Source organism: Pyrgilauda ruficollis, unplaced genomic scaffold (assembly GCF_017590135.1).
Source record: "Pyrgilauda ruficollis isolate IOZ18807 unplaced genomic scaffold, ASM1759013v1 scaffold49, whole genome shotgun sequence".
NCBI classification, from domain to species: Eukaryota; Metazoa; Chordata; class Aves; order Passeriformes; family Passeridae; genus Pyrgilauda; species Pyrgilauda ruficollis.
In genome coordinates, this window is record NW_024526488.1 from 4971827 (window position 1) to 4987891 (window position 16065).

General features: G+C 42.9%; 1 protein-coding gene across 2 annotated transcripts in view; it reads left to right on the plus strand.

Annotated features, from left to right (window-relative positions):
* PLA2G4A (phospholipase A2 group IVA) overlaps positions 1-16065 on the plus strand; it is a 67269-nt gene that overhangs the window by 39657 nt on the left and 11547 nt on the right. For both annotated transcript variants that reach the window (XM_041479638.1, XM_041479639.1), the window contains exons 8-14: positions 818-956; positions 5836-5972; positions 9269-9491; positions 10311-10425; positions 12792-12929; positions 13289-13381; positions 14762-14833. In XM_041479638.1, coding sequence (XP_041335572.1) covers positions 818-956; positions 5836-5972; positions 9269-9491; positions 10311-10425; positions 12792-12929; positions 13289-13381; positions 14762-14833 — 917 coding nt within the window. The remainder of the gene's footprint in view (positions 1-817; positions 957-5835; positions 5973-9268; positions 9492-10310; positions 10426-12791; positions 12930-13288; positions 13382-14761; positions 14834-16065) is intronic.

Below are 16065 nucleotides of genomic sequence, written 5' to 3' on the forward strand. Positions count from 1 at the left end.
AGTTCTGCTGCTGTTCCCTGATAGCCATGCAGATTGTGAATATCTTCCTGGAACATTGCTTCTGGGGACTCTTTTTTTCTCTTTTCTTAATCCTACTATTTTATTGCATAATAGGTTGTTTTAAAAATATGAGAATTATTATCTGAGCCTAAATTGATCCATTTCACCAATCTGGGGAATTATTATCTGAGCCTAAATGAATCCATTCCACCAGTCTGGGGAATTGTTATCTGAACCTAAATGGATCCATTTCAAAATCTGGGGAATTGTTATCTGAACCTAAATGGATCCATTTCAAAATCTGGGGAATTGTTATCTGAGCCTAAATGGATCCATTCCACCAGTTTGGGGAATTGTTATCTGACCCTAAATGGATCCATCCCACCAATCTAGGGGAAATATTGTCTGAGGATGGATCCATTTCACCCCTGTATGCTTTTCAGTGGGTACCAGGGTGGATTTGTCCACTCCTCCTCTTTGCTGTCCATCAGCCCTTTTGTCATCAGAGAATAGGGCTGAGTTTTTCCTGTGGTGTGCCAGCATGATCTGTGCTGTAGGTTTATTACTGTGAGCGCAGAACTCACTTGCTGTGTTTAATTATTTGCTTTTAATGAGTTCTATATAAAATGCATGTCTTAAAGACACATTGCACTTTGCCTCCATCACTCTAGAGCCGATGGATGGCGTCACATGAAAAATACCATTTCATTTCATCTTCTGTAAGTGGGGGCGGATTTTCTGCTGGTTTCCCGGGGAGGTGTTAGTGATCCTGTTTGGAATTGGGCCCCTTGTGACAGCCTGTCCCTTTCCCAAACAGCTCCTCCACGGACCTGCGGTTCAGCATGGCCCTGTGCGACGAGGAGAAGAGGTTCCGGCAGCAGCGCAAAGACAACATCATGCACAGCATCAAATCATTCCTGGGGGAGAACAGCCACAACCTGACCTCTTCCCGTGATGTAAGTGTGGAGAGTTCCCACCAGGGTTAGCATCCCCTTTGGGATCCTTCATTTGCCTGTCAGAGGAAAGAATGAGGTGTGTGAGGTGGAAGGGTTTGATGTAGGAAGATTATAGGTTATAAAAATTCTTTTCCTCTATGAACATAAAATATTTAGCCTGGAGAGTAATTTTTCTTGGCTCTATATTTGTAAATTAAAGTTTATGACTGGGGGAAACTAGAAAAGGAGAGATTGAGATTAGATATTAGGAAGAAATCCTTCCCTGTGAGGGTGGGCAGGCCCTGGCACAGGGTGCCCAGAGAAGCTGTGGCTGCCCCTGGATCCCTGGAAGTGTCCTAGGCCAGGTTGGATGGGGCTTGGAGGAGCCTGGGCCAGTAGAAGGTGTCTCTGTGGTGACAATGGATGAGCTGTAAGGTCCCTTCCAAAGAAATCATTCTGGGGTTCTGTGATTCATTGGCCCCTTAAACAAACTGCTCCAATTTTTCCCGTTTGAATCCCAGGCTTTGTTAAGGTGTTGGCTGTGAGGGGAGATTGCCATCTGAAAAGGGCCTTAGGGTGTGTGAAATACCTGCTGAATCCTGCAGTGGCTCTGGGCACGCACCCAGCACAGAATATGCCCCTGCATGCCCAGTACCCATCCCATGCTCTGTGACCTTCATCTCTGAAAGACTAGACAGGAAATGAGCTGGTTTAAATTTAGAGTCAGCTTGGAAATTAGTTTATTTCTTCCCTTCCTTCTTTTCCTTGAGCCAGTTTTACTGGATTAGGGTCATGAAGTTTTATTTCTTTGAAACGTGAGGAACTGCAGCTTTCCTTGACTTGCAGGTGCTTTGGGCCAAGCCAAGAGGAAGTCAGCAGATCTCAGTGGGCTGGTGGTGGCTTGGGGCATCCCACAGGATCAGGGAATGGTTTGGGTGGGAAGACACTGTAAGGATCACCCAGTGCCACCCCCTGCCATGGGCAGGGACACCTTCCACTGTCCCAGGTTGCTCCAAGCCCTGTCCAGCCTTGGACACTTCCAGGGATCCAGGGGCAGCCACAGCTTCTCTGGGCACCCTGTGCCAGGGCCTCACACCACAGTGAGGAAGGGCCCAGATCCTACTGAGCTCTTCAGTCGTTTCATAAAACACTTCATTATTTAGCGTTAATTAGGAATCCACTTGCTACAGATCTACTTACTTTGTTGGAGCTTTCCCATCCTCTTCCTTCCTTGCCCATTCCCTCTCCTGTGCTGCTTCCAGAATTGTGACAGGAACACTTTGTGCCTCTGGGGGTGTCAAGCAATGAGCGAGTCCATGAATTAATCTGGGTTGATCCCTTCATGGCCATTGATTCCTTTTGTGCATTTTTAATGTAAGGAGAATGTGACAGTCTTTTGTAACCAGCACTGAAGAATATATTTTACTTTTCCCTAAAGCTTTGAGCAGGTGGTAAATGTTTTATTGTCATGGACTTTTGAACTCTGTCTTGCTTTGTGAATGCTCTTCTGTGAGCTTTCTGAGGAACATGAAACAATTTAACAAGTACTGTACGTATTTTAATTGGACTGGGAAAAAAATGTGTGTATTGAGAAGGAACACTTTCAAAGTTTCTTAATTTTCAGTTCAGTTATTTTAATCTTAACACATGTAGATCTTCTCAGAGTAGGAATCTGTAAGCATGACATTGGTATGACCTAGAGCAGAATAGGGTCTTCCTCAGAAAGGATGTGGATATTCTGCCAAGCTCCAGTTGGAACTGGAGTGATACTCAGTGCCTCAGGTCTCAGTTCCATGCAGGTGGTATCTGTGCATGAATTATTACAAAGGATAGCTAAGATCTCTTATTCCTTGTGTCATCGTCTTCCCTTGCTCTCCCTCACTAACTCCAATACTGAAATTTTATCAGTTAAATTGCATCTTCCCAGACAGTAGATAACTGTAGATATCCTCCCATTTTTCATATGCCAAATGTGTATTTCTAAGCTTATAGGATTTTTATCTGCTTCTAGCAATGGAAAAACGCTTTTTGTTCAAATTAAACTGTAGTTTTATTGCTACAGATGGAAGATAGCAGGAGGAATTATGGGATGTTTGAAGTCTTAACATGAAGCTGGGAGACATTGAGTAGTCTTGGCTGTCTGTGGGCCTTGTTTTATCTTGGACAAGTCACATACTCAAAATTCAAGATACTGCTTCATCTGTGAGTAGCTTGTGCTTTGCAGGGATGCTGAGAAACTTTAATACCTCTGAATTCATTACACATGTCTGGATGGGGAAGTGAGTAGTTCCAAATTCTCTAACTTAATCCTGAGGCACATTCTGGAAACACAGAGGTAGAGATTTCTCCTACTTCTGTTATTGCTCAGTTTATTTTTTTTAATTTTTGCTGCTTCAAGCAATTTTCTAAAAATACCATAATCTTCCAAAGAAAGCATATAGTTCTCTATGACTGGATTTGCAGACAATTTTTTAATAATCATTTGTGTGCCCTATGGCATTCTTTTTTACCACAGGTATTCAGATTTTACACACTGTGTTTCCAGGGCATTTGGTAAAGACATCTGCACTACTCATTCCCAAAACAAGATTTAGTATGGTTTAGCTTTTTCTTGCCTGATTACTGGAAGATAGGATTAAGAACCTTTTGGTTTGAGTGAACTCATGTGCTGGTGGTTCTGTACAAAGGATTTGTGACTCAGTAGAGGAGTGTACAGCCCTTGGTATCCTCTTTTCTCTGTTCTTCATCAGGACATAGTTTATTGATTCTCAGCTTTGGGTGCTCTGCCTGCAGCTCATTCCCCACCTCCCTGCCTCTGCCCTATTTATCCCATAGAGCAGCTTGCAGGATGAGTGTATTTCATTTCAGTTTTTACTGTTTTGTGCCCTTAAACAAGTCAGAAACTGAATTGGAGTTAGAAAGCTGGTTTAACAAACCGGACAGGAGGGGGCAACCAGGGTGGGGTCAGGCTCTGCTCCCAAGGAACAAGGACAGGAGGAGAAGGAATGGCCTCAAGCTGTGCCAGAAGAGGATCAAGTTGGATATTAGGGAAAATTTCTTCATGGAAAGAGCTGTAAAGCATTGTCAAGGGCTGCTCAGGGCAGCAGTGGAATCATCATCCCTGGAAGGGTTAAAAAACTGTGTGGATGTGGCACCTGGGGACAAGGTTTAGTGGTGAACATGGTGGTGGTGTTGGGCTGATGGTTGGACTTGATGATCTTAGAGGTCTTTTCCAACCTGAAGGATTTTGTGATTCCATAATCCACCTTCCCCTTGCTGCACCCACCCTTGCCAGTGCAGGAACCTGGGCTGCCCAGAGTGCCTGTGGATCAGGAAGCATTTGCAGTCAGGATGTTGGTGACTGCCCTGGGCATTCCCAGCCCATCTCCATAGTGGATTCCTGTGCCTCCTGAGGGACTCTCCCATTTTCCCAGTGCCATTGCCCTGATGGGTGGAGCAGTGGTGCTCTGGGAGTGTTCTCACATGCCTTCTCCAGGCTTGCACCTGCAGGTGACATCTCCATCCTGTTGGGATGTGTCTGCTCAGGCTGAGTGGGCAGTGCTCCTGAGGAGCTTTCAAAGCCTCCCCAGGTTATTAAAGGAGTGATTACTGACATGGCTCTTCCTTCAAAGCAGCTGCTCCGTTATTGGGGTGTTGGCTTAACAAAACATATCCCAAATCCTTCCCTGGGCTGTGTCATTTTTGGGATAGATCCCTATCTCTGGAGCTGCACGATGAATACCTGTGGTTTCTATTACTAAAGCTGAACACTTAGGAAGGAGGTAGCAGAATAATCTCACTGCATCAAGAATAAGCAGTTTTGGGGAGTGGAAGCCTTGAGAAACATCTTGAGTGCCTTGGTCATGGTTCACGGGCATTTCCTTGGGACAGTCAGTCCTCAGGGGAGTTTCATGGCTTAGAGCATGGAGTCTGCAGAAAGAACAGGACTCTGTCATCACATGGATCCTTTTCCTGTCACTAATCTTGCCTATTGGCACCTGGAATTGCCTTTCAGGGAGATTTTTGACAGATTAGCAATTTGATCAGATAGGGGCTTTCTGCACAGCTGTGCAATTCTTTTTATGCTCAGTAACAGCTGAGAGGTGGTTCCTTTGTCACCCCTGAACAGTGGAAAATCCTCCTGGATTTTGGAAACTGTGAACCAGATGAGCCTGTTACTTAGGCCAAAACATATGATGATGGGAGCAAATGAACTTTTATTTTATTTTGTCTTCTTTTTAGATACCTGGGGCAGCTGTGCAGTTGAGGGGAACAGCCTGGATGTCAGGTCTGGGCAGTAAGAAGGAAAAAAGTGTAAAATGAACCCCTGTGGACACAATTTTAACCTGGTGCCATAGTAAACATGGTTCTGCTCACTCCTCTCTCGGTTTGGGTAGTTGTCCAGATCCCCATGAATTCCCATTAACTCTCTGGAAATTTTTGTAAAGTGATGGTAAAATTGAGATTGTCTTCATGCTATGTAGTAATAGTGGATGTTTTTGTTATAAAACTTGTTTTTAAACTCCCAGTCAAAATATTATTTGTCTCTGTTCTGTTTCTCATTAGTAAATATTACTGCCTTTGGCTCTGTCACAATGATACGAATTGGATTAAAGCTGGTGTTTAGGTTGCTTTAGAAACCCCTGTGGTCTTGTAACTGAATAGTTCATTTAATAACCAAATTTAATATCTCCTCTATTTCAGATAATGGATAAGAAGGACAGACATTCTAAAGAAATTCCAAGTATATTTTTGTTTAGAAATCTTGCGACAAGCGGTGACTTGTAGCATAAAATAAATAAATTCTAATTCTTCTTGGGGTGTCCAGGGGCTGTTCTGGGTGCTCCCAGGGCGTGTCCCTTGTCCCTGATGTGGTGCTGGTGTTGCCTCATCCCTGCAGGTGCCGGTGATCGCCGTGCTGGGCTCGGGAGGAGGGTTCCGGGCCATGGTGGGCTTTGCTGGAGTCATGAAAGCACTTTATGAGTCAGGAGTCCTGGACTGTGCCACCTACATTGCTGGGCTCTCCGGATCCACCTGGTAAGGCCTTCCTCTTGCTTGTCCTCAGCTTCCCTGCAGCAGGTTCTGAAGGAGTTGTCACCAGGCCTGGCTTATTTCTGTGGTTATAATTCACAGCACATTTTACACATCCTAGTCTGCTGGGGGAGATGTTTCAGATGCCCCAAAGGGCAAGGAAAGCTCAGGCTCCAGGTGTTCTTCCAGGAGCTTTGAGAGCAGGAATGGATGGAAAGAGGTGCCACACATATGCACCCATATTTCTATATCAACACCTAATGTGTGTTTTATTTTTCTGATGAAAAGTGAAAAGCCAGAAAAATCCATTGTGATTTGAAGCTGCTGACTCAAACAACCCAAAATGTGTTGTGTGCTTTGGGAGGGCTTTTAGAGTGCCTCAAAATCACTGAAAGATCTTCTGCTCCATTTTACACCCAGTATAAAATCCTGGTGGATTGACTGGGAATTTCTGGGGCCTGGCTGCCACCCTGCAGGGCATCCCTCTGTGGATAACCCCTGTCTCAGTCCCACCGGCACTGTTTAATTTAGACAATAAATCAGGTTTTAAAATAGTTCATTTAGCCTTGAGGAGCAGGCACAGGCATTGATGGGGAGATCTTACTGTTATCTTCAGTTCCTGATGAGTAACTGTGAAGAACACAAATTATTTTGGAGATGCCTAGGGAAAGGACAAGGAGTAATTGGATTAACTCTTAGGGGAATTGTTGCAGTGAGAGTGGCCAAGCACTGGAATGTGTTGAGCCATCCTCCCTGGGGCTGGGCACGGTGTCATCCTCAGTCTGACTCAGTGCTCGTGTGGAAGCTGGACTTGACTGAGCACCAGGAAGCTGGGGCAGAGACCTCGAGGGTCCTTTCAGACTCAGGGATGAGATTATACAAATGTCTCAATTCTTTGAGAGAAAAAGACTTGTTGTAGTATAAGCAAGCAGGAAATCTGCCTGGGATGAGCTTTATCACCTGGTTTAGCTCCAAGGAAGCACATGAATTTTAATTCCACACTCTAACCCCAGACTTGACTCTTGAAGGAGATAACGATCAGTTCTATTCCTTGTATAGGGTTTTTTGTCAATTATTTTTCATGGTGTGAAGCTTGCTTCCCCCTCTCCCAGACTAGAGGGAAGTTTTCAGAATGCCAGGAAGTTTTGAAATGCCAGAAGTGTCTGTGAACTAGAGTAAATTTCTCCTTTAGATTGCACTGTAAAAGGTAGGAGCCTCTATTTTCTCTCACTGGTGGTGGGGGCAGATTTATCACTGTCCATTGAGAGAGACAGACGGATTTCTGGCACAGCTGGGAACAGCAGAAGGTGGATGAAGAGCGGTGGAATAGTGCAACCTGGTGTTAAAACATTACCTGTGTTTCTAGGGAAGGGTTTGCAATCCCTGCTCAGGGCAGACGTCACTTTGCTGGCTATGAGGTCTTTTTGGGGAAAACCCAGGGGTGAATACGTAGTTGATCTAATGTAAACCTATAAAATCTGAGTTAAAATAGCAAGATTGTTATTTATATTAGATTATCTGAACTGCTCCAGTCAGAAATAGATTGGAGACTGTTGTGTTTGAACAAATTTGCCTTTGCTCTCTGATGTCATCCTTCAGTCTTTCCTTGCTTGATGAATAAATAAATTGACACTTTGACACTCCCTTCCTTTTCTTTTCCATGCAGTCTGTCTTTTGGGAATAATTCTCTTTTCTTTTTTTTCCTGAAGGGTGGAGAATTCCTTTCCTGATGGGACAGGCAGGTTTTTGCTTGTCCCCTCAGCTGCATGCCTAACCTTGGAGCAGTGCTTTTCTGCCATCTTGCTTCAACCTTGTGCTGACTCCTCAAGCTTCATTCCCCTTTCCCTGCGCCCAGGAGCTCACGTGGAGCCCGTGGATGGATGGAGTCCTGGCAGCCCACGTGGGACAGGGCTGGCTGTGCTGTCACAGAAATGGCTGGGCATGACCTCAGGGCCAGGCTGACCCCGTGTGTGTCTCAGAGCTGTGCCTGGAGTAAGGCATGTATGCCTGGGCCAGGTCACTGGGTAAATAATAGTAAATGAGCCTCTCACAGATTAGAAGGGCCTATCTTGGTATTACCTAACCCAACCAAGTGGAAGCCAGGGCTGCCTGCACGTGTCTGAGCTTTGTTTGCAGTAAAACTAAGCTTGTTTCTTAGTGACAAACTCAAGATTTACCTCATCCTCACAGTCAGCTAGCTCTCTGTGCAGGTTGTAGTTACTGTGCTTCAGTTTATTATGGAAGCACCATATCCTGGAAAGTGGGACCATATCCAGGCCAGAACCCCCCCTGCCCTGGGCTGAGCCCCCAGCCTGGGCAGCAGGGCAGGGGGATTCTGCCCCTGAGCTCAGGTGAGACCCCACCTGCAGAGCTGCCCCAGCACAGGGAGGAGCTGGAGCTGCTGCAGAGAGCCCAGGGGAGGCACCAGGATGGTCAGAGGGATGGAGCAGCTCTGCTGGGAGGAAAGGATGGGAGAGCTGGGATTGTACACCTGGAGAGGAGAAGCTTTGGGGTGACCTCACTATGGCCTTGCAGTGCCTGAAGAAGCTGACCGGAAACATGAGAGAGACAATTTCCAAGGAGTGGAGTGACAGGACAAGGGGGAATGGCTTCCTACTGCCAGAGCACAGGGTTGGATGGGCTGTTGGGAAGGAATTGTTCCATGGGAGGGTGTTGAGGCCCTGGCACAGGGTGCCCAGAGAAGCTGTGGCTGCCCCTGGATCCCTGGAGGTGTCCAAGGCCAGGCTGGATGGGGCTTGGAAGAACCTGGGCTAGTGGAAGGTGTCCCTGCCCATGGCATGGGGTGGGACTGAATGAGCTTTAAGGTCCTTCCAACCCAAATCCTTCTGGTATAGGTGATACACTGAGATATTTCAGAAATTTTTCAGTAGTGATAATGAACTGGAGGGCAGAGAGGTAACTCTTACAGGAAGAGAGCTGCACGTGTCCTTCCAGGACCTCCAGTCTGCCACACAGCTGTGCTGACTGGAGGAGCTCCTTTCAGCTTAGGATGTTCTGTTTGCTATCCCTTAAACAGAAAAATGAGGACTCTTTAATCATTTGCTTCATACACATTATGAAAAATGCATGTTGAGTGTTTGATCCTATGCTTATATTTAGAACAAATTGCTCAGCTTTCTGTGCTTTGAGAAAAAGGAAATTATAATTTCCTGTATAAATGGAGAGTTAATTAACCTGATTTAATCAGCAACTGTATCAGCTCACGTATGAGCTTCGTGTAGCTTCCAGGCAGCTGACACTGCAGCAGGTTTGATGCTCACAGAGCCTGTTTGCCTTTGCAGGTATATGTCAACTCTGTATTCGCACCCTGAGTTCCCAGCCAAGGGCCCAAAGGAGATCAATGAGGAGCTGATGAACTCGGTGAGCCACAACCCCCTGCTGCTGCTCACCCCACAGAAGGTCAAGCGCTACATCGAGGCTCTGTGGAACAAGAAGAGCTCAGGACAGCCTGTCACCTTCACAGACATCTTTGGCATGCTCATAGGGGAAACACTGATCCATGATGTGAGTGCTCATTTAAGCTGTCAAACTCTTATATAATCCCCACTGTTGCTACTGTTTTGAAATTACCTTAGTGATATTCAATTAAGGGTGCACATTTCGCTATAAGAAACAGCATTTGCTTAAAAAAGTACTGTTTGATGCTGTTAAAGCTGTCAAACTCTTATATAGTTCCCATTGTTACTATTTCTTTGAAATTACCTTAGTGACATATAATAAAGGGTGCACATTTTGCTGTAAGAAACAGAATTTGCTTAAAAAAGTACTAATTTCAACATGAAAGATCCTCTTGGTCTTTGTGAAAATAAGACAACAGGAGAGCTTCATACTGTTGTATTTTATAATTGAAAATTCCTAATTGGCTGAATCAGGCACAAAGACTTTCAGTTCAAATGAGTCAGGTGGGCAGCAGCTGGATTTGGTCTTGTGGCAAGATTGAAATGTGTCAATAGATTTGCAGATGTGTTTTATACACTTCTGTCCCTACACTGATAATGGGTCTTAAACAATTTAAAACACTGAAAAAGAGGCAACAGAGCATTTAGTTGCAGATGTACAGAATTCTGATGCTGAAGGGCTGTTAATTGTTGTGAGGTTGGTTAGAAGTCCCTGTGTACCAAGGGATGAAAAAATGCACAGTGTTTAATTTAAATCAGAACCTGACACATCAGTGAAAAACTTTTCTTATCAAATGTCATTGACAGGAGGAGTCTCCCAGACCTTTATATAAAACAAAAATGTGATAGTTATATATATATATGTGTATATATCAGCAGGCCTTTCCAGGATGTGTTTGGGACCAATGTCTTTCTTTCCCTGCAGAGGATGGACACCACTCTGAGCCATATGAAAGAGAAGGTCAATAATGCCCAGTGTGCTCTGCCACTCTTCACCTGTCTGCATGTCAAACCAGATGTCTCAGAGCTGATGTTTGCAGGTGTGTTCCCAATCTGTGTTGAGTCACTTTTGGCAAGGAGGGAGGTGTGTGGCTGGTTAAAAAACCCTTTTTCTTTTTAATGCATCTGAGACTAATTGCATCTGACTTCTGGGAATCTTACAGAGTGATAAGAAGTTACTCAGGGACAGGTGATGACATAATCAGGTAGGAGTGCCAAGCCAAAGAGAAACCTGGTGACTTCAACAGGGAAAAGATGTTTAAATTAGTGTATCAAACAGGAAAATGAAAATGTCCTCAGTCACCTTCTGTTTCAGAGAAGGGTGACATCAACAGTTAGACTCGATGATCTTAGAGGTCTTTACCAACTCTAATGATTCCGTGATTAAAATTGGACAAACAAATGTGATATAATGCCTCTTTTTCACTTCTTGCCCAGTGTGAAGTGCTGTTGGTAACACAAAAAAAAAACCCCTTTTACTTGTATTTATTCATTTTATCCATAGGTTTTAATCCCCTCTGGTAACTTCAGCTGAGAGTGGGTCCAGTTGTGGAAGATGCTACACTAAGACAAGGATGTGTGCATCCCTATATAGTTATGTACAAGACTGGAAAGGGAGGTGCCAGGTGGTTTGCCTCAGGCTTATATGTCATTGTATTTCCTAAAATAGTTATTTGGAGAAGTGGCTGTCAAAGCTTTGGTTGGAAATGAAAATGAGGAATTGTAAATTAGGCTAAATATTTCATGGGAAAATGTGTCTTTAACTTTGCTTCTTAGGAAACTGATACCTTTTGTTTGAAAATAGGAATATTTTGGGATTTAGATGAACTTCTGTTTTTCAGTATATTTTAACTGGATTACTGTTTTAAGACCAAAATGGTCTTTTGTTAATAATGTCTTTCTGTAAGCAAGATCAGAAGCACCTGGAGGCTTTACTTTGCTCTATAAAAAGATATTCCCTGTGCCAGTGGAACTTGGGTTTGCCTTTTGAGGCTGACATCTCTGTCATTACACAGGGTGCTAGATCTTGATTGCTTCTTATTTTAAGCTCCTTTCTTCCTTTTAGCTGTTCCTGATGTGAGAGCTATAGTAAATTTTGAAATATTTACACTTCTTAATTGACATTAATTTTAAGGCAGAAATTTTATTTCTCTGAGCAGGCTTTGTGATTTGAGAAATCTCCTTCAGTGCAAATGCAAGCTGGAGGTGGACTTAACACAAGTTAATTCTAACTCTCAGTTCAGCTTTGGTGTCACCCTGGTTCTGCATACATATCTGCCAATTCATGTTCACACAGCTAAAAGGAATATGAAATTCCTGGACTGGGGCCTCAATGGAATTACCTTCTGTTCCAGTGAATGTGAAAATTTGTGGGTGACTTATTTGGAAAATAGGATGTTGTATTTGACTTAGCTCAGATAAGCATTACCCTTACCTGAAATTAAACTCCCAGCAGTCATGATTAAATTTTTCCTTTTCAGGACAAGTGTTCACCTTCTCCTCCACACGTCAGCAGGGATATCCTGAGGGTGGATGACATGTGGGGATATCTCAAAGCTGTTTCTTTTATTTCCAGTCAAATCAATCCCCGCTAAAAATAGGGAAGGTGAAATAGTTGAATGGGTGAAATGCTAAAAAGAGAAGATATGTTTTGTTTGTTATTTGCTCCCTTTTTGAACTGAATTCTCTGGGAACAACTCCACTGGTATCAAAAAAACCTGTTTCCAAGTCAGCTAAGATCCATTTTCAAAGGCCTACATCAATAGAATCCACATCACTTCTGATATTTTCTTCTAAGATCAGAAAATCATTTGAACATTTTATTCCATATTTTTCATGAGCTCTCTGCTCAATAAAATTGACTTCTAAGGGGATCTTTGGCAATGTTTGAATTGATAAGTTTATCAGCTGCCTCTCAGCTTTGCCTTTTGATATTGGCTTTCCCACAAAACTTTTGTTTTGGGTAGAATCCAAATGCCTCTGCTAGAATATTTCACAACCCTTGGGATATTCAGTAATTGGTTTTGTGCCACCTCTGTCACTGCTCTCCATGTTTTTGGTGGAATTGCAGTGAAGGAAAAGCAGCTTGGAGCTGAGACTCACTCACATGTGGCAGGGAACCATGCTGAAGCAGGGGATGAGAACCAGATGTCACAGTGTGTTCCTCATTTGTGATCTCTCCTTTTACACCACTGGTTTTCCAGCCTCATTCTTTTCACCAAAGTTTATTGTGATAAGAGAGAACGAGGATTCTTTCCCTGCTGAGACGTCACTGACCTTGATTTGATCTTCCTAATGGTTATTTGGCTTCCCATGTCACTAAAATTTTTTTGCTTGGTTCATTTTTGTGTTTCTCTCCATCTCTCCTGAGATTTCTGACTGAGCAGTCTTGTTCCTGACTTTGCAGACTGGGTGGAATTCAGTCCATACGAAATTGGAATGGCCAAGTATGGCACTTTCATGTCTCCTGATCTGTTTGGAAGCAAGTTTTTTATGGGGACAGTGGTGAAGAAATATACTGAAAATCCTTTGCATTTCCTAATGGGTGAGTATGTGACAGAAAGAGGCTTAAAATAAAAGCAATAAATAAAAAAAAATTTTTAAAAGTAATTCATGGACTTTTAAATGCAGTCACTCAAAGTGTGAGACAGGAAGTGGAGCTCTCAGTTTGTTGGAAGACATTCATTTGAAAGATTTCACAGATATGGATTGGCATTGTTGATTTGTTTCTAATGTCCATGGGTTTTTGTTCTGATTTGGACATCTGAGCTTATGACTTGGCCTGCTCCAAACTCAGAGGTGTGTTCAGAGAGCAACCAACTGCTTAAATACTGCTTATTAAGATATGTGGAGTTTATTTTCCTTCTGCCAAGCACCATTCATTGTTTATTTTTTCTCTTTCAGGTGTCTGGGGCAGTGCATTTTCAATATTATTTAACAGAGTCCTTGGTGTCTCCAATTCTCAGAATAAAGGGCCCACCATGGAAGAAGAATTAGGTACTATTTAGTAAATAATTCCACTATGCAGAGCAATTACTAGCAAGATTCTCGCTCTGTGGAAGGATAGCACTACTTGCAGTCATTTAAGAATGTGGAATTAATTACCTTTAGTTGCTGGAACTGCTGGTTGCTGCTGAGGTGGGGAAAGAGAGTTGGGAATGTTCTTTCCTTTCTTTCATTTTTGTTTCTGGTCACTCAGAGCTGCTGAAAGTCACATGCATCTATCCAGCTCTTTTCTGATAGTTAATAGAATCTTCTCTTTATGTTGTTAGTTGTGTGATTTTTGGAGAGCAGAAGGTGACAAGTATTTAATATTACTTGTGTAGTCTCTTGACACTGGGCTGTGTTAATAAAGGGTTTAGCAAAGTGCACCTGAATTTTCTTACCTCTGGGTTGTTAAATTGCTCCATTCTAACCACAGCCTGTTGATTATCTGGTCCTTTCCTTGCAAATTGAGTGGTTTTGGTTTCACTCCTGGCACAGAAATGACAAGATGACTGTAAAGAAAGAGTTATGGCTTGGTTTGGATGGACTTTATCGAGTTTTATCTGAGAATATAGTTAACGATAAAAGGCTTTTTACACTTTGGTTTCCTGTTGAGAAAACAGCATTACAGGGGGAGATCTGACCAATAAATAAATTATCCTAGACAACCAGATGTTTCTGAAGAGCAAGAAGAGCAAATGTAGATTGAGATAGTTTTTAAATAATAACCTCTGTCTGCCTCCTAATGGATGGAATTCAGCTGTTTGCTAATCTCTTCTTTATGGATGAGAATGAGACCTCCAGGTTCCCATTTCTGATACAGCTCCTGAGTGTTAACACCTCCTCATGGAGGATCCCTGTCACTAAATGTGATCACGGAAAAGTTTGCTTTTGAAAGATAGTGAGACACAGAATGTTATCTGTCATCTGTGACTCATTTCACCTATCATTTAAAAAATACTCTTTGAGGTGGGATCAGATGTGAAAATATTGATGTGACTTGAACCACAGCCTGGACCAGAGCTGGAGATGCCCAGTGCCACCCTGGCACCACAGTAACATTTTCCTAGCTCAGTAGAAGCTACTGAGAGGACAGAAGCTAGACATCTACATTTTCATGAAGGTGAATAAAGTGTGTCAGGTATGTGGTGCAGACGGGACTGGGAGGTACTGCTTTAGGGTTGCATTTTCTTTTCCAGCCCAAAAATTGCAGGCTAAATCCAATACCTGCTGCTCACATTCTAATGTCCACAGCAGACCCAGTCTCTTCAGCTGTAATATTTCCTATTACAAAAACTATGAGAATTTTATGACTCAAATTGTTTTGAAATTCTTAACTGTTCTACCAGTTAAAGCCCAGCAGTTTAAAGGAATTTATATTTCTTTCAACAGAAAATATTAGGCTAAAGCACCTTGTGAGCAATGACAGCTCAGACAGTGAAGATGAGTCACAGCATCCAAAAGGTAAGGAAATGCTCAGTTTTCATTTCATTGTTTCCTTTTTCCATCAGCTTTTGTGTGGCTCAGCAAAATAGAGAACAAGAGACCCCAAGAGGTTCTGGGCTTCACTTCATGTCTCCTGCTCAAGCTGATCATCAGGTTATTTTCTCTCACACACGTCTGGAATTCCACATATGTCCTAAAAAAAAGTGGTTTGCTGGGCCAGAGCTCTCTAGAAGTCTGTTTCCAGCAAGCTGCTGAGCTCAGAGGCACTTTGGAATTGCTGCCAGCTCCCTAAACCAACACTATCCATTGTTTTCAAGGCTTTAGTGATGAAATATTTACCTGGGAATGATTTAATATGTGTTTCCAGCATTCACAAGTGTCTTCTAGCACCTTTACAAATGACATGTGATACAGGAAATTCCTCATGCATGGCACAGTGTTTGTAACAGTGCCCAAATCCAGGTGCCCAGAAGAGGCACAGCCACAAAGGGAATGTTGGGCAGTGGGAAGAAAAGATTCTATTGACAATTACCTCTAAGAACCTAAAGCACCTGGAGATTTCTGCTCTCTTAGTCAGCTTTCTGTATTTGTTTATATTTTTGGGATGATTTTCACCTGCAAAAAATAGAGTTTTATTTTTAGCAAGTAGAGCAAAGATGAGCATGCAGCTGTTTGTGATTTCAGGATCTACAGAAGAAAAGAAAATCCTGTATGGTGAGACAGGGAATTATGTCATTAGCTCAGCTCAGTGATTGCTTCTTCAGCTCTCCTTATGTGTCAAACCGTAGGTGGTACCAGGTTTTGTGTTTATTTGTGGATTTCCTGTTTAAACACTACAGTCAGCACCAAACACATTTCTCTCCTACTTTGTAGCCATAGTGAATAACCAACAAATCTGGGATTGTAAACACTTGGAAATCCTTCTCACTTCCATAGAATGTTATTGGACAGATGTTGGACTTCTCTGATGCTTGTTTTCTCTATACTTATGTAAAACTCAGCTCCTTTAAAGCCTGGCTTGAAGAGGCAAGTTTAAAAGCTGGATTTAACATATCAAGCTTGAGCCTGAATTATTTTCTTACCCAAAACTCCCCAAAAAGTCAAGTTTTGACAGGTGAATGAATGCAGGGGTCATTCAGGCCAGTCCAGGTCATTTTTACTGTGGGCTCCAACTGCAGACATCTAAGTCTGGATCTTTCATTGTATTCTTAAGTTAATTAAAACCAGATATTAATTGTAATTTACAGTTT